The sequence below is a fragment of the Daphnia magna genome, linkage group LG8 (assembly GCF_020631705.1).
Source record: "Daphnia magna isolate NIES linkage group LG8, ASM2063170v1.1, whole genome shotgun sequence".
NCBI lineage: Eukaryota > Metazoa > Arthropoda > Branchiopoda > Diplostraca > Daphniidae > Daphnia > Daphnia magna.
In genome coordinates, this window is record NC_059189.1 from 3483359 (window position 1) to 3508860 (window position 25502).

At 40.3% G+C, this 25502-nt stretch overlaps 3 protein-coding genes and 2 long non-coding RNA genes across 7 annotated transcripts in view; 3 read left to right on the plus strand and 2 right to left on the minus strand.

Annotated features, from left to right (window-relative positions):
- The first annotated feature begins 40 nt into the window (after window positions 1–40).
- Window positions 41–4049, plus strand: LOC116935975 (glutamate receptor ionotropic, kainate 4). Of its 2 annotated transcripts, XM_032943191.2 has the most exons (15): window positions 41–191; window positions 649–994; window positions 1231–1343; window positions 1426–1515; window positions 1596–1743; window positions 1804–1960; window positions 2021–2127; window positions 2209–2296; window positions 2368–2526; window positions 2594–2756; window positions 2819–3048; window positions 3117–3251; window positions 3328–3476; window positions 3536–3753; window positions 3820–4049. In XM_032943191.2, the coding sequence occupies exons 6-15, from the start codon at window positions 1850–1852 to the stop codon at window positions 3837–3839; spliced, it is 1380 nt and encodes a 459-aa protein (XP_032799082.2). In that variant the 5' UTR covers window positions 41–191; window positions 649–994; window positions 1231–1343; window positions 1426–1515; window positions 1596–1743; window positions 1804–1849; the 3' UTR covers window positions 3840–4049. The 2 variants fall into 2 exon arrangements, with proteins under 2 accessions (XP_032799082.2, XP_032799084.2); XM_032943193.2 differs by lacking the exon at window positions 1596–1743 and having other exon boundaries at window positions 1744–1960.
- Window positions 4050–4081: 32 nt separating this feature from the next.
- On the minus strand, window positions 4082–5631 carry LOC116935982. The gene is made up of 3 exons (XR_004401522.2): window positions 5475–5631; window positions 4657–5358; window positions 4082–4577 (listed from the first exon to the last, which is right to left on the minus strand). It is a non-coding gene; the product is annotated as an uncharacterized LOC116935982 (long non-coding RNA).
- A 77-nt stretch (window positions 5632–5708) lies between these two features.
- LOC116935984 overlaps window positions 5709–25502 on the plus strand; it is a 43663-nt gene continuing 23869 nt past the window's right edge. Inside the window, exons 1-3 of the long non-coding RNA XR_006650364.1 lie at window positions 5709–6147; window positions 7502–7592; window positions 14787–14846. This is a non-coding gene — a long non-coding RNA (uncharacterized LOC116935984). The remainder of the gene's footprint in view (window positions 6148–7501; window positions 7593–14786; window positions 14847–25502) is intronic.
- LOC116935968 (hemicentin-1) overlaps window positions 7686–25502 on the minus strand; it is a 36156-nt gene continuing 18339 nt past the window's right edge. For both annotated transcript variants that reach the window (XM_045177894.1, XM_045177893.1), the window contains exons 3-14: window positions 21824–22035; window positions 21615–21725; window positions 17754–17957; window positions 14211–14362; window positions 13320–13464; window positions 13054–13184; window positions 12460–12619; window positions 9724–10026; window positions 9330–9606; window positions 8893–9266; window positions 8682–8833; window positions 7686–8589 (exon numbers count right to left, since the gene is read on the minus strand). In XM_045177894.1, coding sequence (XP_045033829.1) covers window positions 8200–8589; window positions 8682–8833; window positions 8893–9266; window positions 9330–9606; window positions 9724–10026; window positions 12460–12619; window positions 13054–13184; window positions 13320–13464; window positions 14211–14362; window positions 17754–17957; window positions 21615–21725; window positions 21824–22035 — 2611 coding nt within the window. In that variant the 3' untranslated portion in view covers window positions 7686–8199. The remainder of the gene's footprint in view (window positions 8590–8681; window positions 8834–8892; window positions 9267–9329; window positions 9607–9723; window positions 10027–12459; window positions 12620–13053; window positions 13185–13319; window positions 13465–14210; window positions 14363–17753; window positions 17958–21614; window positions 21726–21823; window positions 22036–25502) is intronic.
- LOC116935976 (alpha-(1,3)-fucosyltransferase C) lies at window positions 19001–23054 on the plus strand. The gene is given in 5 exon segments (XM_032943194.2): window positions 19001–19210; window positions 19295–19491; window positions 19556–19685; window positions 19768–20716; window positions 20719–23054. Coding segments are annotated over 3 exon segments (1218 nt in total). The 5' UTR covers window positions 19001–19210; window positions 19295–19491; window positions 19556–19571; the 3' UTR covers window positions 20874–23054.

The following is a 25502-nucleotide window of genomic DNA, read 5'->3' on the forward strand; positions in this document are numbered from 1 at the left end:
ATAGCAACGAGGTTAGCAGACAAACTTTTCAGAAAAGCCTAAACGCCATTTTCTATTCAGTCTTGCTCTGGATTCGGGCTCAATTTTTGCTACTCAAGAATTCAATTCCATTGTTCTAAGAAGTGATAAATAAGGATATAGTTTTGAAAGAGTGCTTGCTATATCCTGCTCATGACACAGACCATACTTGGGTAATACATTTAATGACATTTAAAATTAGAGGATATTATTGCTTTATAGGTACGTGCACGATGCTGCAAACAGGTATTACAGTTCTGGCTACAAAAGGTTGAAAAGGTTAACCATTATCCAGCTTGGGATCTATCCCAGTTAACGATGGTTGATTTAAGAGCTAAATTATAGGTAGAAATTGTAGCATTTGATTTGACTGAAAACATACAACATTTTAGTTTTTAGAACTTAATATTACAATAGCTTGAAAGAGTGATGTGAATGATTTGATGGCTGGTAGTTGGTCTGTTCAAAGTATGCTCACCCACAAACATGTGTTGTTATGATAAAGACCAGCCGAAATAATGGGCTTCAATCAATGTTCTATACCACCAAAATTTACCAGTTGTTTTTACCTATGAACTAAGACAATGCTGTTCTGACTTGTGAAATAATTATTTTTCTATTTAATTTTAGGTTAGCTTGACATAAAAAGGTACAAAGAAAAATGAACTTGTTTGACACTACGTTCATAACATCGAGAACGAAATTTACGAAAAATACGAGGCTTTGAGATGGCGGATTACGATCTGCAGTATGCATACACTAAGATAGACGGCTCTGCTAGAAATCTGGAACCTTTGTTGTCCTGGGATTCTCACCAAAATTCTCGAATTGGCGATTATAAGGCATGTCGTTATGAAGAACAAGAATTCACAATCCAATTATGTTGCGTCAATACCGATTGGCGCTTGCGTCACAAATGGACAACATGATACTAACGATGGAATTAGTTTGCCTGGTTTCTACACAAACAATAACGGTAAACAGCACAATATGTAATTTTCCTTACTAAACATAGTTATAGTTACGTGTATCTAAAAAACCAACAAGATGCTGAAATCGCAGTCGCTATAATGGCCTTTAGAATTTTGTCAAAATATGGTAGGTTACGATAAAGAGTGCATTGAAAAACTTTGCAAAGTTAAGGTGTATGTTACCAAAATAAAGGTTTGGCGAATTATTATTATTGTAAAAATTTTTTTTTCTTTTACGTAGATGCTTTAATGTTATTTGACTACACGAGGCAATACCATTGAAATCAACCAGTAATTGAAAGGAGTCTGTAAATTATGAAATATCGCAGGATCATATCAGGCTAGCTGAATGGGGTAAAACAAATCATGCTTTGAATTAATTGATTCCATGAAAATTGTACAATAAGTAATAGGCAATTAATAAAAAATAATTTAGCTAGAACGCCCCACCCATCGGACCAGGGCCCTTTCTATCGTCTTGAATACAGCCCTCGCTGGAACCGTATTTTTGGTGATAGTTTCCAAGGTAACTGTAGGATTATAATTGCATGATACTCAGATAGTAATAGTTTTTTTTTGTAATTTTTCCAAACGTCGTTCGTGCAGCATTCAACAACTGCCATTTTTCTGCTTTCCATCATATTGTTTCATTTATTATTGAAGCTCTTATTTTCCCAACCTCAGAAGATAACTACCTACTCCACCTGCATTGTAGTCGGGTCGAAAGGACACAATTAATTGGATTTTTATTAAGGTTGCATACCTGAAACATCGCAATGTGCTCATATTTCTATATAAAATGCGCGGTTTGCAGTTCATTTTCTGTTCACCGGTGACTCAGAAGTCCGGAGGATCACAAAATGTTTGCCGCCTGGGCTCTCTTTTCTACGATGGCGCTTGTTTTGGCAGAAATTCATTTTGAAAAAGTCGATTATTTATACGGGAAACACTTAATAGTTGCAACAGCTGATGTAAAGTATCCGCTTTTCGACTTGAATTAAGAAAAAATTTAATTAACTTTTCTCTTTTAGCTCAATCCATACATGTATGTTCATCACGATGATAACGGTACCATTGTCAGCGCTGACGGAATCGTCAATGAGATGATGGTTTGGTTGGCACAAAGATATCATTTCACGTAAATCTTATTAAATTCATCTTACACCTCAATCATAAAGTCAGGTGGAACTCTGGCAATTAGTATTTAATCTTCTTACAGATTTCATTACGTAGAATCATCTGATGGTTATTTCGGGGCATTTGTAAATGGAAGCTGGAACGGTATGGTAGGAATGGCCGTCAGGAAAGTAAGACATTTTACAAATTTTTTTAAAGGATTATTGAGCATTATCACATATTTAATGTGATCATCATGTAGGAAATTGACCTAGTCGCAACGCAGTTGACAACGACTTATGCCCGTTCAAAAGTAATAGATTTTACCACGTCCTTCAGCAAAGATCCCATGAGTGCCATTATTCCTGCACCAAAAGAAGACGATTTTATGGCCGCCATAGTAAAACCTTTTCAGCCTGGCGTAATGTTTCGAATTTATCACATTAATTATGTTACATTTTCACGAGTATTCTTGTTTTCCAACAAAGGTATGGGCCTTAATAATGATCTCGATGTTTTCTGCAACATTAGTCACATTTACTTTCATGAAGTTGATTCACAAGTATATGCCGGAATACTACGATGGTGGAACTTCAAATCTGCACTTTTGGGAGAATTTTATGTATTATTTTGGAATAATCAGTTCTCAAGGTAAAGAAGCTCTTTTTACTTATGGTATTTTAATTGAAAACTAAAAAGCTACATCGACTTAGCCGGACGAACAATGCCGAGTATTGGACCTTTGGGTCATGCGACACGTTTGGTAGCCGCAACTTGGTGTCTCACCGCCGTCGTATTCATCTACCTCTACAGTGGATGCCTGACTTCTTTTATTACCATACCAAAACTCCGCCCGCTCATTGAATCACTGGACGACCTGGCAACCAGCGTCGATTTGGAGCTTACTATCCTGAAAAACTCTGTCTTTGAATCAATGATTTTGGTATACTTGTTACCTAACTGTAAGGCACTGCTTATGTGACAAAGTAACACGAAATATCGTTTGTCCAGGAAGCGACATCTGGAACTTACAAAGCCCTCGGTGAGTCTTTGCGAAACAACCCACAAAATCGGCTGCCTAAAGATTTTTTGGAGCCTGAGATATTCCTTAAGCACGCATTAATCGGACGGTTCGCCATGGTTGATGTAATTACTGTATTATTAGTAATGATACGACGCTGTTTATTAACCAATATTCACCGACGATTTTGAATTTCTAAAGCAAAAATCGTTTCTTGAATATGTATTAAACCTCGCATTCAAAACATCGGGAAAATGTGACGTAACTTTAATGAAACAAGAAGTTGTAACCTCGCTTGATTCGATGGCGGTTCAAAAGAACAGCATATATCTCGCTCAAATTGACCAAGGGTAAATTCTATCCACCTTATCTGATGAGAAGATGTTCACGTCAATCTGCTTAATTTCAGATTTCAAACAATGGCTGCGCTGGGACTTCAGAACTATTGGGAAAAACGATTTTTGAAAATACCAAAATGTGAAGGAAATCTTGAAAAGGGAGTGGCCAACCCAAGGTTAACTTTGGCGAATCTATCTGGGGCATTTCTGTTCCTGTTCGTTGGCATTGGGATTTCTTTTGCGGTATTTCTTGTTGAAAATATGTGGTTCTACATGCAAAAAGGCAAAGGTATTATAAAAAGAAGCAAAAGTTCTAAAGTTGAATCACATTGACGTATTTTATCATCGTAACTAGCTTTAATGACTACCGACTAGAGATGAGAGGAATGAAGCATCTCCCCTTCTCTGCTACCGACGAAACATTATCAAAGGTTAAACTCTTGCGTCACTACATAAGGTAGTAATGACAAATTAGTAGGTAGTAAACAAATGATTACATTTGTTAAAGTTAAGTTAATAAATATTTTAAAAAATGCATACTTGTAAGTTTGTAAACGGATATTAAATAGACATCTCCGAGAAACATTTACATGCGTTACTAGATTTTTCAATACCTGTTTTGACACCGCTTGATCGCCATTTATTAAGATCGTAATGGAGGCGTGCAAGTATATCATAAGTCAAGATGTGATCTTCATGTAAATACAAAGCTGCAAAAGTTCACTCAAAACTGTAGGTTCACCAATCACCATTTTGGTAAATCGGTTTTTTGAAGGGGAACATATTTGCTTCAAAACGTTGCAGAAAAATTTGCTAAGGACTTCACAATGAGGGCAAAGGATTTCGACAGATCGCAATAGATGTCGTTGGGTGTCGGACCTGATTAATGATAGAGCTCTTTCAGGAATCCGTAGATAAACTGAAGCTCATTGGGTAATTCTTCCAGCGAGAACCGGAATTTACCAGCCGTCGTCACCCAATATTGCTGATTCGGTTGTTAATGATCCTGATGGTGGCTGGATGGATCATCGCCACTCAACATGCTCGGATGAGAGACTAGAATTTTTCAATTGGCCAATTCATTTTCAGTACAAGTCACTGCATTCGCCACAGCTAGACAAAGTAAACCGTTTTCAATCATGGTATGCAAGAGCTTCAAATAACATTCAAATTCACGCGGATGCATCAATACTTCTGAGGACTCTATCTGAAGGAAGGATCGGTGCAAGATCCAGTTCGGAGACCGTCTCCATTTTGGCTGTTTTGACATCACCCAGTTGTTTGGTTTGTTGTTGTTGCTCTGGGTGATTAACAGTTGGCACAGCATCTTCATGTTTGTTGGCCACCTTTTCAACAGGACTGGGCTGCAGTCATTTCAACGCAATCTTAAAAACACTCTTTAATGACAGCTGAGTGCAACAGCAAAAAGAAAGCAATCAGCTCTTGAGCCAGCTGATACCACGACGTCAAAAAACTGCACATGTAGCAATTGTAGGCCGTGCAATTGTGCAACATATCCTGACAGACATGGATTATATCTTTTAAAAGTTTGAGGCAATATTGGGCTAGTGGCACTCCTATCAATCCACCAAAATATTTTGAACCATTTGTTGAATTAATGTTTGGAATAGCTTTTGTCATTTTAGATTTCACATAGTGAATCATCTTTTGCAAATGTTTTTCTCATGTTTTCTCAACCTCAGGATATTGACCAGTTTAAGCCCTGTTAAGTAGATTTTCAACAGTAGTTAACTTGTTAGCATTCCATGGTCTACCACCTACAATTTTATGAATACATTTCTAAAGAACATGTTAGAAGTAATGAAACATTTAAAAGAAAAAAAGGACAGGGTAACCAACTTTTTGCTGGGCACTGACATGCATTTTTCGGCCCCTTAAAACAAAAAAGAAATTTCAATGTTTAGTTTACCACATCTATGATGGACGATACCCCAAAGCTGGTCGGAGGTACCTCTTTAAAATAGATTTTACAGTATGCTTTAAATTTACCTGAGGAACATCTCAAAAACTATTACAGCAATTCATTTCAAAGCTGTTCCGATTTTACGACTTCTCCGATGTCCCAGCCTCTGTCATTGTAAAAAAACTCCTTTTTCGTGGTGGCTAGTTCTCAATGTTGTTGATGACAGTAATGACAGTCATAGTCGGCCATCTCGTAGTCGGCCATCTTTCTTCGTAAAACAAGCAACATTGGGAAATAGGTTTTTGAATTTTATTTATTTATTAAAACGAAATATATTGGGAAACTCCAATTCAATTGTAAGAAATTTTCTGCTGTTTGTTCCTAAGTATCTAAATTCTGCTATACATTTTTCTTTCATATAGTTATATCCCATAATTCACCATAGAATTTAATTGTAGCCACCAGATGTCCCTATTGCCGTTCAGTAGGGCGCACAGCTGCACACGTGTCCCAAGTTCTCAACGTGCTCTGAAATTTAAAAAAATCCATTTAGTTGTTTGAACCTATTTAATGGTGTTGGAAATCAACTGATTTTGAATTTCTTATCAATGTCCTGTTGTTCTACTCGACGGGCATTGATTTTATTTCTTGTGGGCGAAGCTATAAATTTTTTCTGGCCGTGTGTAAAACGGGTTGTTTGAAATTTCGAAGCTCGCCGTTCCATTAAATCAATCACTCCAAAAATCATCTTCTGACGTGGTAAATATCTCTTTCTTTTTTTCCACATCTGTTCAGGATTGCATCAAATGGTTTTATGTACAACGTCTTTGTCAGTGCAATCAACAATTGTCTATTTCCATTCCAAGATTTTCCTTTTGTCTCAGTCTTACGATAATTTGGCGCGCTGCCTTGTTCATTTCGTCACCTCGTTTGCTTCTGAAATGGCCATGCTAGACGATATTACGCGCCATTTGTTTTTACTTTACTTTCACCATCTGCTCTGCAGATAATTCTTGCATAGCACCAATTTCATTAGTTTTACGTTATTTGAGTAACTTTAACTCATTTTGTTGGGCGTTTTCTTCCTTGAAGGTATGCTTGGCCTTGTCTATTGAAATCATCATGGGGGGGGGCTACATAATGGCAATCTCATGACGATTCTGCGTTTTCACCATATTCTCTGTGAATAAGCCATTTTGTCTAGCTGTTATGACAATTTTTTTCTTTTTTTATTTCAGTCTTGACAGCGTCATTAGTTTTATGGTCTTGAAAGATTTTCGATCAGCTTATTACTGACAACTGTTAATTAAGCTTCTGAGTAAACGTTAAATCTTGAAATTCATTGATAAAATTGTGTTGCAAAAGTAATCAGACCAAGGAAAAATTCTAGATAATGGGGAAAAATAAGAAAAAAAGCCAGTTATGTATTTTCAAATCTCGGTATGTCCTAAGCTTAAGGTTCCCGCCATTTCCTTTGTCTTAATACGTACGCCCCATATTGTTTCTTCATTTTGTTAACAAGTAAAGTCCTAGGCAGTGTTGTGTGCCTCCCCTGTTTTTGATCAGCGATTACGTGTCCTCTTATGTGTCCGGCTAGCTACGTCAACAATTCCACTTGTGTTTACATTCGACTATTGTTAAGTCTTTCCCCATGTAATCCAGTTATACGATTCCACGTAGATTGAAAAGAAGAGGAAACAAGGGTATGTCACGGCGTCATCATCCACCCAAATGAAATACATACTCTTCTGGTAACTATGGACGGCTGTGTCGGACAGCACTCAAGTGGAATCTCTCAATTCCTGGCAATGTTGAGAGAACACGAATCGTTACACACACTGTAGCTAGCACGTCCTTTGTTTCCACGACCGTTACTCGTCTATATTTGTTCCCGATTGGAACAAACTGTCTATGTTGACGTTTGATCTTCCTTGATTTTCTCTTTTCGATTGTTTTATTGGCCAGACGTGACCGATCTGGTCGTCTAGAGATAAATATCATCTGAACTTTTTGAACCCACCTTAATATAGATACGCCTTTAATGTTTGATTAGCACTTATGTGATCGATCCAACTTGATTGAACTGACCATCGTATGGTGTTTGTTGTTACAGGAATGGATTCTAACGGAAAGGAGGATCTGCCCTTTGCCCATCGAGAAACTTGGTCTCCATTACAAGTTTCAATTGGAGATGAACCCTCAAGGTAGGAAAACTTCTCAGTTGTGTATTATACATTAAGTAGTAGCTGCAGTTGCCATATGGCAACGTTCACCAAGGATTTGAGAATAGGAAAGTGTTCTTTTCATGGTTGTATTTTGTAAAATTTCCATTCAAACGCGAAGACCAAATGGTTCGTTTTTATTTGTTAAATGCGAGGAGGGGGACAAACGATACGATCAATTAGCACCACCCTCCGTATTTCTCTGCGTGAGTTTATTGATTTTTTTTTTCTCGAAAATCTTTGATTCATGCGTATGTGAGTGTGTGTGGGTGTGTGTGTGTGATATGCCAATCATCTGAGTAGATTTTCGCTCGATATAACGAATGATCTCCGCACTCGGGATGATGGAGTGTGTTCCAACGTACAAGAGGTTGCCTTTTGATTCCAGATATAGCCAAAATTCCTTTCATCATTTAGAATCCCTAATGACGGGACGTACGGTACTACTACTACATAATTATAAAATAATGGCATTATTATATCCCGCGCGCTTATATACATCTCGGATTAGTATTTTTGAGTTAAATGGGTGAGTTTTTTTTTTTTTGTTTTTTGTTTTGCTTTTGGAAAAAGAAATTATCGTCTGCGATCAGACGGCACTTTCCCGCGGATTGACAGCTCGCGGCGAAATGCTGCCGGTGCTGGACATGAGTGGAGTTGATACTGTGCTCAATTCCTCTTCGATGACGGACACTGTCGCTAGTGGATGATGATGGTGGTGTATATGATGACGATGGGAATGATGTCGACCAGGAGAAACGATGACACCTTTTCCGCTCGTATGACTACCCACCGTGTACGTTCCGGCCGCTGTAGTCGTCGGGTAGCTGTCGAATTGATGTTCGGTTCCATGTGAGGGTGGTAGGTGTGGGAGTTGTCCAGTTCTGGTAAGAGATGAGGTGGCCGAAGCGGAGCCGTCGCTCCGCATCATTAACATCATAGGGACGGTCACGTGACTGAGCATGACGTCATGCTCAGTCTATTGGCGAATGGGGAAAATGTTTTAATTACTCCATTCGGATTGAATTTTTAATTAGTGAAAAAGGGCTCGCAATGAAAATGAATCTTTACCGACGCGACGTATCCCAGATGAGATGGGGTGTAGGCCGATGAAGCGTAACTTTGATTATTACTGCTTTGCTCTCCAGCTGCAGTCGAATAGTGAAGATTGATCTGCCCGGCCATACTTATGGTGCTAACTCCGACATTTCTCGTATTTGAATCTAATCCGCCCATAATATGAAAAATTTGGTTTTGGTATCATTTGAATTAGAATTTTTACCATTCTTGTTGGGGACGACGTCGGGGTTGTGTTCGTCGTCGTGTTTCTGTTGAAGTAAAGCGTTTCCAACCGAATCTCTTTTGTTATTGGTTAACTGACTGCTGCTGCTAGCAGTGATGCTACCGGATTCTGCATTCAATTGACTTGTGCTTTTGCTTTGCGCTGTATTGACTGAAAGTTTGTTAGCCGAGCCGTTCGGCGTTCCTTCGTCCCTTTCTCTAGTCCTCACGATAAAGACAATAGCGACAGCGACGATAATGAGCGTAGCAACAATACCGATCAGAGCGCCCAGTATCGGTGTCATGTGAAACACTACGGCTTGGGTCGTCGGTCCAACTAATCCAGCGCGACGTTCCACAGCTTGACTGACACTCCTTGTTTTTTAATAGAAAAGGCTGATGAAATAGTGTGGTTTTAAATCCTTGTTGATGGCTTACGTTTCGGCCATGAGGACAACGGATGAACTGCGTCCTTTGGTATTCTCTGCCCAAATGTGCAATTCGTACGACGTAGCCGGCTCTAAAGGATAGACGTTAAAATCGCCCGATTGTACGCCAGTAGCGTTGAACGCAACTCTGTTGTGTGCCTTTGCTTGAAGCACTTGCAAGTTGAAAAATTGAGTCAAACCGCCATCGTATCCTGGTAGACAGTTGATTGACAAGCCATTGGATGTGATGTTGTTAACGGTGCAATTGTACGGCGCTGAAGGCTCGCCTATATATTTCCAACAAAACCGTTAATATAAATGTCTGCAGCCTAGCGGGGAAGAATGGAGGGGGGCGTAGATCGATAGATAACGGAAGTAAACGTAAACGAGAAGTAAAAACAAACCGGCTGGTTGGATGCTGAAAACGCAAGGTTCACGCTGTTCGCCGACAGCGTTGCGTGCCCAGCAAAGAAGAGTCCCGTAATCCTGCTGTTCGTTTTGGTAGATTCGATGGGTGACATTACTCTGCCATCCGGAAGACGAAATGGTGTTGTTGGCTACTTCTGTCACGGCCAGCGTTGAGTTGAACATCCAGCGGAAGGTTAGATCGCTGGCAGGGTGGGCGTCGACGGCGCAGCGCACTGTCACCACTTCGTTACGAGAAGCTCCGTAAGCCGTTTGTTGACCCGGTTGGCAATGAGGCCGAACTGTTTTTATTGCACGCGGTAAACAAAACAAAAGGAAGGTATGATCAGTATAGATGTTATTCAACGGATGGCTGACCCTCCCCATATATATATATGAAAGGCTTCCTGGCTGAATGATGTACAAGGGATGTAAAAATGGGATGCCAAGTTCTCATCATATAATGGATCTTCCGGGAGAAATGATGAGAAGGCTAAAAAAAAAAACGTGGCTGAGAAGTCAATCCAAGAGAATGTTCAGGGAGCTATTACATGCACGCGTCTACGTTATAAGTGTACGTCTTTTATCGCCGTCCTTTTCTCTTTTTGTGGGTGGGAAAAAGAGGCGGAGACGTCAAAGAATAGCCCACGTCATTGACACTAGTGTTCACCTTCTGCTGACATGGCTTGGTTGGAATGGAATAGCGTCTGTTCGTGTATACAAGGCGGGGAAGATGTTCTATCAAAAGACTTTTTGCAACTGTCCGGCATCTGCGCCATCTCTAGTATACTGTTATTGTTGTTCCACGTGACCCTTTGAGGTTCCATTTATTTTTTCTTTCTTGTATTATTCTAGCGTTCAAAAGAAAATGAGATTGACCACCCAGAAAGTGAAGAAAATAAGAAAAGAAGTATCGGCTATATCTTTTGGTTATTCCAACCCGCCGTGTACGTGTTATTCACGCATACAGTGACGAGCTGCTTCTCTCTCTCTCTGTTTGCAGCCGACTTTATTGAATCATCGCGTTGTCTCTTCTCCCTTTATTCTGTTCCTTTTGGGAATCGGATCAATGAAAATAACAAAAAATAAAAACTTCTATCCATCTCAGGATTCTCTTACGCGCAAGGATAAAAAGACGAGTCTAAAAACAACAATCCATTTCTATTGTTTGCCGTTTTTTTTTTTTAGGGAAATCGTGCGACTTTGACTGATGTTTGCGATTACGCGATTAACATTTCCCAACTTATCAAAAATGTTATTTTTAACATGTATTTCTCTTTTTGTTTCTCCTCTGCCATAACAATAAAATGTTGACCCTGCGCAGTTCTCTGAGGGTGTGTAATCGTCGTGTAACGCTTGGCATTACGTGGAAAAGCAGTTCGGGTACGAGGTGTGTGCTATATGCTGGCGACTCGGCCTAGATTGCGCATTCACATACAACTTTGAGATCGCTTTTTTCGCGCCGTGTCACACAGTCCGTCTCAAAGAAAAAAAGAAAGATTCATCTTAAAGGTTAAACGTCTACGGGAGCACGACGTGTGTAACGCGTTCCCAACGCACGGAGCACTTGTCCTTCAACTTTTTTTTTTTATTCTACTTTCTAATATGTTTTTTTTCTTTCTTTCTCTATCTTGACAATATTTGCTCCAAACTATTGGTTTTCCATACTACGGCTGGCTTGACTGTCTAGCTAGAATCGGGAAATAACTTGCATTGCCTTGAATTCATGATTGCGGACGGCTGTGCCGCGTGGGAAAGTTTTTAGACTCCGTTTGAATGTCAGTCGATGCTGAGCAGCAATAAAATTCGCCCCTCTTTTTTAAAATTGCAGTTAATATCAGATTTCTTGTACTGTCAGCCACCACTAGATCCTTCAGCCGTTTTATCAACTCAAAAGCAAAAATCGTTTTTCAAGCGGAACATAAGTTGCGCTAACAGAGCTTGTATGTGTGATTTTAGCTATTGTAATATTAACGATAGGAGGGAGGGCAATTACATTTTTAATGCTGGCAATACTTTCCGAAAATTTAACTTTGTTCCGTAAACGCCATGCTAAAAAGCTGTCACCACACTTTTCTAACAGGATCGGTTTACCACAAAAACATACTGCCCTCGTGAATTCGGGATTGTTTTATTTCTAATGCTGGCACTTCTTTTCGTGTCACGTCGCATAGATCTAAACAATTGTTACTCCATTTTTAAATTTTCTCACTCTACTTCGTTGCTAATGGATCGCGTAAGTCATCAAAGCAAAACAGCGTTTTTTTTATGTTGCCAATGTGCGTTGTGTGGACAGTTGACTTTTTTATGCGCGCTTTTGTCGCGCTCTTTTGTTGAAAAACGGGTCTGTTGCATATGAATTTAGATCTACAAAACCTTGATGCTGCTCTTTTGTTTTATCTTCTTTCTCCTTGTTTGACGACAAACAAAAAAAAAACCTATCTGTGCATCATGCTTATGTGCAGTTTCGAGTGTTGACTTTTTGTCTTATGCTTGATGGGAGACGCACAAAAAAAGTTGAAATTGATATTTAAAAAACTAAAGTAAAACGAATTTCAGGTTCAGCCTTGCGTATTGGCATTACAGTTTATACTAGGAAGTACGTTAATGTATACATCCTAGAATCAACTTTTGTTTTTGTTTATTTTTTTGTGCTCGATCTGTCTCATTTTTTGAAGAGTATCGATCTGTCTCATTTTTTGAAGAGTAAAGGCGGGAAAAAAATGGGGACTTACATTTGACAGGCAATGCTAGTGCATTGCTTACTCCTTGTCCCTCGATGTTGGTGGCTAGACAAGTGTAAATGCCGGCTGTCTGGCGATCGATTCGCTGCAGCACGAGACTCTGGTTGCTCATGATGATGCCGGCACTGCTGTTTTGCTGCAAGGTACGACCCTGTGTACGATACCGCGTGACAAGTTTCATTAATTGAAGAGTCTCTAGTTTTCATCCGACTACACGTTCCGATAGATACAGCAATTCATGTTTAGTAGCTATCGTATCAATTTTATATTTCATTGTAGCAGCCGAGACTTTGGCTAGTGGCCGACTATCGTGTTGTTTTGCTTATTTCATCCGCTTGCTGCTGCAGCAAAACTTGTTCATTAGCTTTTCGTCAAAACTCGGGCATCTACCCGACTATTTATGCGTTTTGCATTTTGATGTCTGCGAGAGCTTGTGCTCGGTGGCCCGTGACCTTTCAATTTGGCGTCCGTGCCGTTTATTCCGTTTTGGGGTTTGGTTCGTTGTCTATATACTGTTTGAATTTTCTTTTGGGCTGATAAGTATATAATAGGAATGGCCAAGTGGTTGGTATCCACTATACTTACGTTATGTTTCCATGTTACTTTGGTGACCCAAGGGTGTGCCCTGATGCTGCACTCCATGTAGACATCGTCTCCCTCTTTGATGGCGGCAATCTGCAGTTTGCTGCCCAGCTCCAAGTGGACAACGGGAACATCTTGGGTTTGATGTTTCATGTAAATGAGAACAGCAAAAAAAAAAATAGAAGCAGTTGAAGAAAAGAAGAAACCAAAAATGGGGGTGGGGGGCTGAAAAGGATGGAGTTGTTTGAATTGTCTCGTAGGACATTTACATTGAACGTCGAGTTTCAAAGTGTCCTCCATGACCGAAGCGGGTAGTTCGTGATTCTCTGCGCGGCAGGTCAAGTACTGGCCACCATCTTCTGCGATGGCCACAAATGTCAAACTGCTGTAGCTGATGTTGCCGTCCGACGAAGTCTGAATACATTAAACAAGGAGAAAAGATACGCCACAAAAATAAAAACAACATTACATGAGCAGATCGTGACAGAAAGATAAGAGTTTTCTTTTGGTGACTCAACTAGAGGCTTTTCTGAGGCTGGTTATTTTTACGATCTTGCCACTTGTGATATTTGACGATCGTCTACTTTTCTTGCGTCTTGACCATCTTTCTTCTTTTCGTTGTTTAATCATTGGCCATTTCACAGCATCAGCCACGTATTTGAATTACGAGGATAGGGGGGGGCTGTAGTCTAAGTAAAAGAGCTTCCCAGCAGATCGAGCGTTGTAGGGAAAACGAAGAATCAATCGAAAAAAATAAAAATAAATAAAATAGAAATGGTCTATTTGTTGCCCTCTGTTTTTCTTTGTTGTGCTTTCGCTATATCTAAGAACGTTTGGAATGGAAGGCATTTCCTCCCCCCTTTCAAGTCAATGCATTCTTTTCCGGTTAGATCCTTTCTTGCAGTCACTTTCCCTACTTCCGGGAATGCAGATTTTTGCCCAAATGTGTTGTTTTTTTTTTCTTTTCCTACTTCCCCCTTTTTTTTGTGTTTGTCTTTATGTTGGGATGGCAGAAGTGAATGGTGAAAGTCAAGAATTCAGGAATGCAAGCGCGCTGAAGTAGGACATTTCTGTAGCAGGAATGTTGAGGGCGTACGTGATTGCTGTTTGTAGGATCGATTGCACCAACTTAAAAGTATATGAACGTAAGATTCTTTTACCGTTTCGTGACTGGCTTGGAGACGGGCGCCGGCCTTCCACCATGAAATGCGAGGTGGTGGACTTGAACCCACTGCCCGACACGTCACCTGTTGTGGTTTATTAGCCGAAACGGCTCTGCTTTCCTTTTCGATTTTGACTTCCAACAATGGCACTAAACAAATAGACAACAAAACCAACGTGGTTAATCAATAAATCATTCGGCAGTGGCTACGATTTATTGGGTTTAGTTGATGCAATTTCTGGTTTGTACGATTAACCCTAGATGGCCTCTTTAATAGCCACCTGGCTTGCCCTTCCTAATACTTGACCTTACTTTAATCGGCAGTTGCTTTTTAGCCGTGAACCCTAGTTTTGTCCAACTTTGGGTGCAGCATTTTCTTCTTTAGTTTAACATAAGTGGACAAAGTTTGTGAAAGAACGATGACCTAGTTAGTCACCAACAGTGATAATGTAACGCTGACTCTTGTGTCGAAGGAGTCAGCAGAATGAAAGTAAACTCTCTCTTTAAAATTGACCTCGCAATAAGTTGAATTCTGTATACCTAGAGTCTGACAATATATATTTTTTTTTTCTAGTTTGATCTCATCGTTACGCGCTGAAGGAGCTCTTCTTGCTGCTTAATCACTGGGCATAAGGTAAGCTCATATGTTTTCTTATTTTCATTGTTGACATTTGTTTTTCTATCTCTGCGTTGCCATGGTGATATGAAAGCAACTGAAAAGACGTTTAGCTTTCGTCAATTTTTGTTTTTTTCTTGTCGTGCCATCTTATCTCTAGAATGCCAGGCAAAGAAGGGCCAGACGGAAAGTTTCCCTTTGTTGATTGTTTACTTGTATCAATCGATAGTTGTGCCGTAGTTATCGCGAGGGCGATAAGGTGGAAATGATTGCTGTCCGATTTGTCCCAACTTTTTTTTTTTTTTTTACCTCGTCACCCCAAAACTGGAAAGAGGCTAAATGATTATCACTTTTTTTTTTAATGTCGGAAAGAATGTTATAAAAAATTAATCCGTAGCATCATTCACCTGCGATTTTCCTGAATTATATAACACATTTGAACCCGACTCTGTGAATTTATCGTAAAACAAGCCGAGCGGCAACGATGGAGGACGTGGGTTGACGAGAAATTTCCGCTTTTTTCTTGAGCCTACGAAAGGGAGAGTTTTCATTTTTCGCGGTTCAATTCCCAGACATATTTTTTCTTCCTCACCCATTTGTGTTACGTGTGGTGTCGCTGCGAGTGGTGCATAAGGAACACGAAGTTTGGCTCGACTTGGTTCATCGTCGGCTCACTTCAAGCGTGTATTTAATTACCGGGACAGACGGAAAGGAAAAAGGGATCAGCAGTCTTCTCGTCATTTGCGTTCGTGTTGGCTCAAAAGAACCTTGCGCAAGATGAGAAACCGGAACCGTTAGCTACCGACCGTTAAAAAAATTTATATTTTTTTTTTCTTAAAAGATTTCCGTAGATCGATATCTGCTGCTTTTCTTTTCCGCACATTCAAAAATTTCCCACCTATTGCGCTACATCAAGAGAGCTCATCGAGATTGAATCGGTTTCTATTGATGTAGTGTGACGTAACTTGTTTTTGTTTTTTCTATTTTTCTTTTTGCTGTTCTTTTGTAAGAACATGATGTGTATTATAGATTTTAAAAAAATAATGGGAAAAGTTTGTGAACTAAACAGTGGCTAAGCTTAAAAAAAAAAAAAAAGATGTAGAAGCTTCGGGGCTTGAATAAGATTGGGTCGCATGAGATCCTGGGGGATGCCAAATTATTTGATGGATGTAAAGCAGAGAGGATAGATGAGAAGGGGGGAAAAAAATGAATATATTTTTAGCCTTTGGTTAGGCACGCTTAAAAATACCGCGGCACGGTTGGAATACGGTTCGCTAATACGTTGAGACGCATTGATGTTTTCCCTTTCCAATCCCATGCGCTGTTTCTGGTGAGACGTCTTGTTTCGTCTTCCTTAAAAAAATGAAATACGACGAGAAAAGACTTGGTGATGAAAGAAGTTCATTTGCTGGTGGCAATGACGTTGCATCGTAGCGCAGCAATAGCGGCCGTGACTTGTGGGGAATCCACGTATCCCTTTTGTGCTGTAGATTCACATCATCCGCCCCATTCGCGTCCCAATTATTCTTTCGAGTGGTTTCATTGTATCCTGTCGGGATTATGCTCGTACTTTTGATAGTTGAACAATATCTAAATGACGCGCACCCACAATATGAATCAAAAGATCGTTACGCAACGTGAAGTGCCAGAACGCGTCTTGATTTGTCGATTAAAACTACAATATTTTTTTTTTATTTATCTGACTTTGTTTTTGATTTTGAAATTCTTTTTTTATCATTTTTTTTTCTTCACTTGGTAAATTGGGGCTTTTTTTTCAGAAAGGCCAAATAACAAATTAGTAGTTACTAGCTAGTTACTAGGGTTTCCTCTTTTCTTTCCAACAGTTTTGCAATGACGTAATTACCGTCTACCCATTGGCCTCTTACGTAACATCACCAAATACTTATCCCTTTGAAATGAAATGTGTCCTGCTTATCCTTCTATCGTATGCGGGAGAGGCAACTAAAATTAGGTTTACATGCATTATGTAACGTCCACTGGTGACTAAGACTCGCGAGTCTGCATACGCTTGGCGAAATGGATCACCAGATTCATCCGCACATTTCTTTGACCGGCCCTTTTGTCGCCCAGCAAATTCTTCTGTGTGTTGCGCAGGTCTTTGCCAAGTCGGTGGATGAAGCGGCATGTCGCAAATCGAAACCAAACACGCAGTTTTTCCATATAGACTTCATCGTGCACTTTTTCTTTCCACGATCGATTTGCTTCCCGGCAGCAATTGCGTATCTATCTAACACAAACAAGCCTCTTGATATCCACCTTTTTTTTTTTTTTCCAGCTGTTTTGCGATGGTCTGCCGCTCCGTTCGTGCGGAGATGTGATCGACAGTCCCTCTCTTGACGTCGTTCATGGATACGGCGGTTTTCATTCTCCCGCTCCGTTTCTAGATAGGAATAACTTACCGAACGAGACAACTCAATTTTTGGTTGGCTTAAAAGTTTTGTTTTGATGTTAGGTTATCCCCGCCGACCTTATACATAGTGGCATGGTAGACGATGTTTACTAATCAACTTGTAAACAAACAAGACTGGGAATTGAATTTTGTGGGAACGTGCTGAGACTTCAACTTTTTATTTTTTCGGCTATGCGCTGCCTCAAACTCTGTGTGTTTCTACTATGTTGTTGTAGCTCTACGTCATCTTGCCTTTTGTTTTCCCGTTTTCGTTTCATAGTCAAACGGCTCAAACTTTGACGTGAATGCTTTGCAACAACAACAACAACAAAAAAAGAATGGGTTTTGATTGAAAGTTGCATCGTTTGTCGTCGCCTGATGCTGACTTGCTTTCTATCGATTATGCTGGTACCGTTTACATACCAGATAGGGTACAGCATATGCGTGCGGGATTTTAAAAAAAGGGATCCGCTGCAAAGCTTTAAAGGGTGAAAAATAAAAATAAATTCTCTTACTTCGCATGAGGACGGTGACGGCTGAAACGAGTGGCGGTAGGATGCGGCTGTTGGAAGCGGCGCAAGAATAGCGGACGTGATGGTTGGCCCGGCTCAATTCTGCGATGTGTAGCACATTGCGAATTTGCTTGTTGGGCAGATATTCCAGTAGGCCTTCGACGGCCCGTCCGTCTTCGTACCAGATAACACGGGGCACAGGTTGACCTGCAGAAAAGAGAAACAGATGCGGATATAGTGAATACTGGTGAATGTGTATGTTGAAGTAAAGGAAACATCATTCATTAAAAAAGTATGAAACATCGAATTGAATTAGTTTGGAGATTAATGGATTCGCTAGCTTTCCTTGAATTATTATCCGCATCTGTCCGTAGTTTGAAATGGGGATTGCGCCAACCGCACGGATCCATTATCGTCTCAATTACAAAAGCATCAGTGCACGAGCCAAAATACACACCAGCGTACACACCATATACTTACAGGGGCCCTCTGGAGGACTGTATATGTATCTAGGAAACGGCGGACGTCATCCAATCCGCTCGGAAAAAAACTGGCGTAGTGAGGCCCAGTTCTTGTAAATGCTACTTTATTTATTTTTTTTTTTCGTTCTTACGATTCATGTCTTTTATACTGTACAGACTGTTGACCCCGTTTTCGCCGCCATTTTCTTTGGCTACACCTATCGGTTGGTCTAACTTCATTTGGGACATGTAAAAAAAGCGCACGGGGGTGGTGGGTGGTGGAGGGGGACATGAACAAATCCTCATCACTAGTCGAGTGCATGTATTTAGGCCTGTATTCAGACACGCAAATGATTATTGATTGGGCTCTTTGCCTTTCCTTTTTATATTGATGTTTATTTTGTATAAAAGATAGCTCGCCCACAAAAATCTATAAAAATTGATGCTACGTGGAAAAGTATGTGATGTCCTACATTCGTCGTTTGCTGCTGCTTTTTAACCGAGAAAGGAAAGATGCTTTTATCGATCATTTAATTAGCATCGTTTACAATTTTTTTTGTTTTTCCTTGTCGTTTTTTTGTTGTTGTAGGCAAATGTGTCACGTCGTCATTGCCTAAATGTCACAGTTCTTTATCTTGCATATGCTTCCCCGTTGACAGATACTGATAACTTTAACACATCCGTAGAGGTAGGGAGCGTGATAAGAGAAATGGTCGTCATTTGGACAAAATGGGCTGTGATTAGTCACACCGGTTTAGTTGTAACGTTTCTGGACGTCTGAAAAAAGTGCTTGATATTGGTTATTTATTTATTTTTTTTTTAAGTGTTTTCGCCTTAACGATTCAATGTCAGCTACCAGTAGGGATCACTACGTGTTCGAGCTGGCATTGTAATCTTTTACGAACGGCCGTTCCTTTTCTAATTTTGCTAACCTAGATCTTGACTGGGTGATGCATTTGGTGCATATTGGTGGCACTCAACGGAGAATTTCAGTTTCTGGTAAAAGCATCGTTAAAATGACACTTGATGGTCGACGTTATGATGACCCTTTTTTTTAATTTCATTTTGTTTTTATTTGTTTAGTTTTCTTCACGGGAAATTAAACAAATTCGCAAGAAATCGAAATTTTCTGCTGCGTAAGGCCAAATGTTTTCGACTGATTGTATCTGACAATTAACGTGTCAACTGCTTGTTTAAAAGCAACTGTCACCGCACTCATTCTTAAACGATTCCCATTTGATCGTAACTCGCTCTTTAACGCGAGGGGCGAGCCCACCAAGGTATTCATGCATTCTACCAAATAAAAATGTTTATTTTGCTGACAAACTTTTATTTCGACTAAAGGGTCTTGATTGTCGTCATGATAGACTTCAAGAAATATTTTGCTATACTGCTAGGAGTTGCTTTCTTCAGCGTCTCTTTGCTGTACTATTTCACTCACCAATTTCATGTAGTTTACAATCAGGCGATGCAAGTAAAAAAACAAAAAAACAAAAACTAAAATTCTATTACGTTTGAAAGAGATCTTTGATTTTTTTAAAATCTTTGAAATCAAGGACTACTCGTCTGTGTCCATCGCTCCAGAGATGGAAGGTGCTGAAATGCAGGATCTGCTTGGTGTCCGAAATTCTGATAATAAATCAAAGACGATCTTGTTCTGGACGACTTTTTACGGCGGAAACGTGTGGAGCAAATTACGAATGGATTTGAACGAAAGCTGCCCGGACAACAATTGCCGATTGACAACCGATCGGCGCTTGCTGAACGAAAGCGACGCCGTTATTTTTCATTTTTGGCAAGATAAATTAGATAGTCTACCAGCGTTTCGCAGGCCTGATCAACGCTATGTCTATTTGAATTTCGAATCAGCTGTTCGCAGTCGGAATTATTTTCCGTGGAAACAAATTCCGCCCAACTTTTTTAATTGGACGGCCACTTACCGATTGGACTCTGATTTGTTTGGGAAAATGTTTTACGGCTTTCAGTTTGAAAACAAAAGTTCACCGTTAGTCGGTCAAAACAATTTGACGAACTACTACGGCCTCAACATGACGTCCAAAACAAAAATGGCTGCTTGGTTTGTGAGCAATTGTCAAACGTCAATCAATCGCGAAGGCTACGTGCGTGAACTTTCGCGGTACATTCAAGTGGACGTGTTTGGCAAGTGTCTCGAGAATCACAAATCTTGTCCCATACCGAGGAACCCTCAGAACCAGCCGCTGTATTACGAAAAAACGGATTGCGAGGTGATGCTCGAACGAGATTACCTGTTCTACCTGAGTTTCGAAAATTCGTTCTGCCCTGATTATGCCTCTGAAAAGTTTTTTAAAGCCTTTCAATCGGGAATCATTCCCGTCGTTTTTGGCGGAGCCAATTATTCGCTATTGGCTCCGCCGCATTCTTACATCAACGCGCGCGATTTTCAAACGCCTAAACTGCTGGCTGAGTATTTAGTCGAATTGAGTCAGAACCTCGATCTTTATTCGCGCTACTTTGATTGGAGGGGGAATTTGATTTAAAGCGCGACTCCGGCTGGTGTAACCTGTGCAAAATGCTCAACGATCCGCGTGCCGATCCGAAAAGCTATCCAGTCATTGAGACGTGGTTTTTCGATAAATACCCGTGTGAAAACTACCGTTGGACAAACACAAAAATCAATTAATTGTTCTAAAACGTTCCGCCTCTTTCTCCTTTGTCGTTCACATTTCGCCATCAAATCACTTGTTTTTAAGTATCGACTGATATCACCCACTTTTATTTTGTTGTTGTTGTTTACCGATGACGTCAAATACTGCTCGTAAAGAAAATCACATTGCCCCGACCGTCAATTGCATCGTTCAGAGTTTCGGTTTACACCTTTGGTGCTAGCACGAATCGCTCGTTAAACGTTAACGTTCTCAGACTCTTGTTAACCATTTATCAATACGACCCCATCTCGTCAATTGTAACGATCATGTTGCGCTGATTTATGCTCAACATTTTTATGCTTAAAAAAATCCTGGTGCTAATATTTCGCTGTCCAGTTAAATTTTGGCACGCACAAAGGTCGTGCAAAACATTTTTGCTCTGCTCAAACGAGAATTTATTGAGGGCGCTTGAAACTGCCCGGCTTTTCGTCTACCGTTGCTTCCGCAATAAATATAGCACGGGATGAAATTGCGTCATCGTGACTAAGTCGATTGCACCAAAGTGCGCTTTAACAATATCATTTGTTTTGTTTTGTTTTTAATCCGTGGGCGACACCCTACGGGCTATGACTTCATCTTGGACTCGGTCGTGCGGAACCCATCCGCGCCAACCACCGTCCAAAATGAACAGCTCAAAATATGTGATTTCCAAGAGTTAGTTTCAGTATAATCAATGACATGAGGTGGCCACGAGTGATTGTCGGTTGAATATTTACCTTGCGTGACGGTACAGATGAGGGTGAGTGGTGTTCCGCTGTCGTAGAGTCCACTGACGTTCCTCACTTCAATTCCTTTTGAATCGGTGATGACTGGCTTGGAGGCTGGGGCTGTTATTATTTATTTTTTTAAAACCCCAAAAGACATTCACAATTTTAATGATATTTTTAAAAAATCGTTGTTTAAGAGGAGCTGTGCTTGTATATACTTATGACGGCGAGGTGAATGCGATAGTGTCTCGTCGGTGATTTTTTAAAGTCGACTCTGCATTTGTAGATACCCTCGTCCTCGCGGAGTACCGGCTCCAGGATCAGGCGCACTTTATCGCTGTTGGCTTTCAGATGAGCACGGCCGTAGAGCATCATCTTGTCGTCCGACCAGTGCTGAGCATCTTTCATGTACTTGCCCCGAGCGTCCACGCTGTGCATCAGTCGCGTTCCAGAAGAAAAAAAAAAGAGAGATGTTAGTGAATGCGTGGTGGTACTTATCTAATTTTCTGGAGATGATTGTTGATGCGCATATCCATTCGCGTAAAAATCAATTTGGCTACAATAGGCTCGTGCGTCATTTCTACTAGGACTGGCCACATATGGCCAGTTTTTTCTTTTTTACTTATTTCTAATAGTTGATTATCACCGATGCCCAGATGTTTTTCGATCAATGTTCGAAAAAAAAAAGCTTTATCCCGTTCTCGACGTTCCACGAGCCCAACATCGTTAGTTTACTATTTTTTTTCCCGCCCGTTTCCGATAAGAAGAAGATATTTCTCTTTCTGCGTGATTGGCAAGAAAAATTGGATGGTGTCAGTGAGAGAGAGAGTGAGCGTCATCGATCCAGTGTGTACCGCTGCGCCATCAGGTTAGCAGCGTCATCTTGGCTACACAAAAAAAAAAAAATCGATTGAAAGAATGGCCTGGACTGCGGACAGAGTGTAGGGAGGAGAATGTGTGAAGAAAGATATGCGTGTGTTCCCTTCGTAAATAAACGTGAAATGCACGTTGCAATTCACCTCGTCGCTTCTAGGTATCAACCCCGTGTCTAAAACATAGTCGCATGTATTATTACTCTCCTTTGAAGGGTTTTCGCGTTCGTTTGTCTACCGCACATTTTGTCCCCCACGTTCGTTTTCACGATTGAATGCTGCATTCCACGTCAGCCCGCAAATCCATTAACGTTCGTCCTCTTCTTTTTGTTTCTTTTCTCGCTCGTCTTCGAGAAACTTATTATTCATTTGCCAACCACACTCCTGGGACTATGCAACATCACCTGGTGTGATAATATGCGGCTGTGTCCCCACTGTCAATTTTCTTTTTTTTACATATTCATAAACCGTCAAGGAATTTATCTGCGTGTCATCTTGTATCGAGACGACTGTCGTGTTACTTTGTGCAACTGAATTTTCCATCAAGGTGAATTGAATTACAGTTGATTGTAGGCCATGTTGTGTCTCGTTTGTCTTCGTTTTGTTGCTTGCAGAGAAGAAAAAGAAGAAGACGAAGAATTGCGTCTCGTAAGTTATTTCCAGTCTAGCGTAAAACTATTTGCTAATAGCCAACTGTGTTTATAGGCTATATTGCCTTGTTTTGTTTCCGGGTGAAGGGAAATCGCCTTGGCAACAAATTCTTGTCTGCAACTGAGCTTCTTTATAAATGGGCCGAATTCGTGCGAGCGGATGTTGGCATTCGTTCCAACATTGGAGATGGGGGGCCTTCCATCCGTTTGAAAAAAAAAATATATATATTTCTAAAAACTTCCATTATTTAATGCGGATCAGTTGTTGCCGTAAGGCTAAACGCTGCCAGGTTTTCGTCTAAGCTCAAAAAAACCCCGTGTTTCGTGATCTTCTTATAGCCTCTCGCAGAATTTCTAGCCAACCATCAAATGTATATACAGTTAGTTTATCAACTGCTACGTTTTATGGCATTGGATTTATTTTTTCTGCCCCCCCCCCCCTACTCGTTTTTTTTTAAATATAAAGTAAGCAAGGATGTGTAGCTTTGTCAGAAAGTTTAGAGCATTTGCAAATATCCGGAGCGAATCAAAGCTTATGCTGCCTTGATCTTTGTGTGTATCCGCCTCAATATCTGGACTGTACGTGCAAACAAGATGTCACACAAACATTGGGGGAGGCTTCTTTGCCCATTTGAATAATCATGTTGTCAACTTGTCGTGTGTGTCGGATACAAAGTGCTCACAAAATCTCTTCATATTATATATCTCTACTACCCCCGGCCGTTCGGCAACATTGCTTGCCGTCTGTACGTTTTTTGCATTTGTATGGCGGCGGCATGCTCGTAAAAAAAAATAAAAAAGAAGCTTCTAAAATACGATTTTTAAAGTAACGAAATAAAGAATTTGAAAAATATAAAAAAAAACAAAAAAAAACAAATGTACTCTGCCATTTTCGTTACTGTCTTACGTGCCGGAACTAAAGAAGAACACACAACTCAAACAAAAACGGAATGTCCTAAGATGAAGAAGAAGAGCGAAGGAATGGGGGGGGGGGACTTATCTATAATAAAAGTTCTGTGTGCGGCAAATGTCCAAGAGTTCCGACTTAACACACACACACAGCGCTGTCCCGAATGTATCTTCATTTCGATAATGGACCGTGGCAAGTTGGAGGAAAGAAAAGCCCCCACTGTATATACTGGCACACACACACACACAAGTCTAGACTAGAGCCCAGCAGGCAGGCAATATTTATCTATAGAGAAAAATGATGATCTTTGTGGCTTGTTCGTGCTTCTAATTCTTTTTTCGTTGAAAGGGGGAGCTCTTGACGTAATACATTTACAATGCATACGTGCACATGCAGTGAAATGGCGAAACAGTACATCTTGCGGCGTATTTATGATCAGGAGATTGTTTGGTCCCTATTATCAAAATATCGATGACCCAAAACATCTAACTCGCTACAATGTTTGTATACATGTCATTGTCAACGACAGACGTGGACTTGTTTTAAACTCTTGTTCTTATTTTGTAGTACTACGTTCGGGTACTGTATTGACTTGTTTGAAAAGAAATCCCTGTTTCAAAGAATAGCCTGACTTGTAGTATGTACTTTAACAAGGTTAAGAATTGCATGTCTGCCTCTTTTTTCTTTCTTGTTTTTGATCCTCCCCCCAGCCAGCTCTTAGATCTCTCTTTTTCCTCTTGTTTTTTTTTGTTGTGTCGACCTATAAGTGTAAAGACTGCACGGGAAATCTCTTCGATTTATTGTTGACGTTTGTTATGTTCAAGTTTCGTTTTCTCGTGTCGGCGTACGTTTGTGCGTTTCTTTTTGTTGGTTTCTTTTGTTTAACCTCGTCTATATACCGGAGAAGAAGTTACCAGTAGATGTAATTGGTACTCTAATAATTATTCTTCGGCTTTCTGTTGTTTTCCTTTGCTCTTGATTTGATATTTGGACTCATCCGCGTTAGCAATAATTGCACGCGTGATACAGGCCAGGGAAAAAAGAAATAACTTGAACAAATCTTCCCTTTTGTTTATTTAGAAGAAGGATCGGTGCCACTGAACAAGGTTCATCCATCAGATTCCCCCCCTCCCTTTTTTTTTTCCCCTGCCCTTTTTTTTTTTCGGGCGTGAAAGGGGGACGATGTACTTAAAAGAGCGAAATCAACTGTGACGGTAGGGATGGATCCAAAAACAAGTGAGACGTTGACTAATGGATCATTAGATCTCGAAGCGATCGGTCACGATGGGCAAGATGGCCGATTTCCTTAATTTGCTATTTGTCTCTTTCAATTCTTTTGTTTGCCTTCCAATTTGGGTTCTAATCAGTCGCCGGGATCCACGTCTTTTGTGTGTTACATCTCCTTTGGCCAGACCGGGCCACACATAAGATATGACAGTACAAATAAGGAAGGCTATATCAAAAT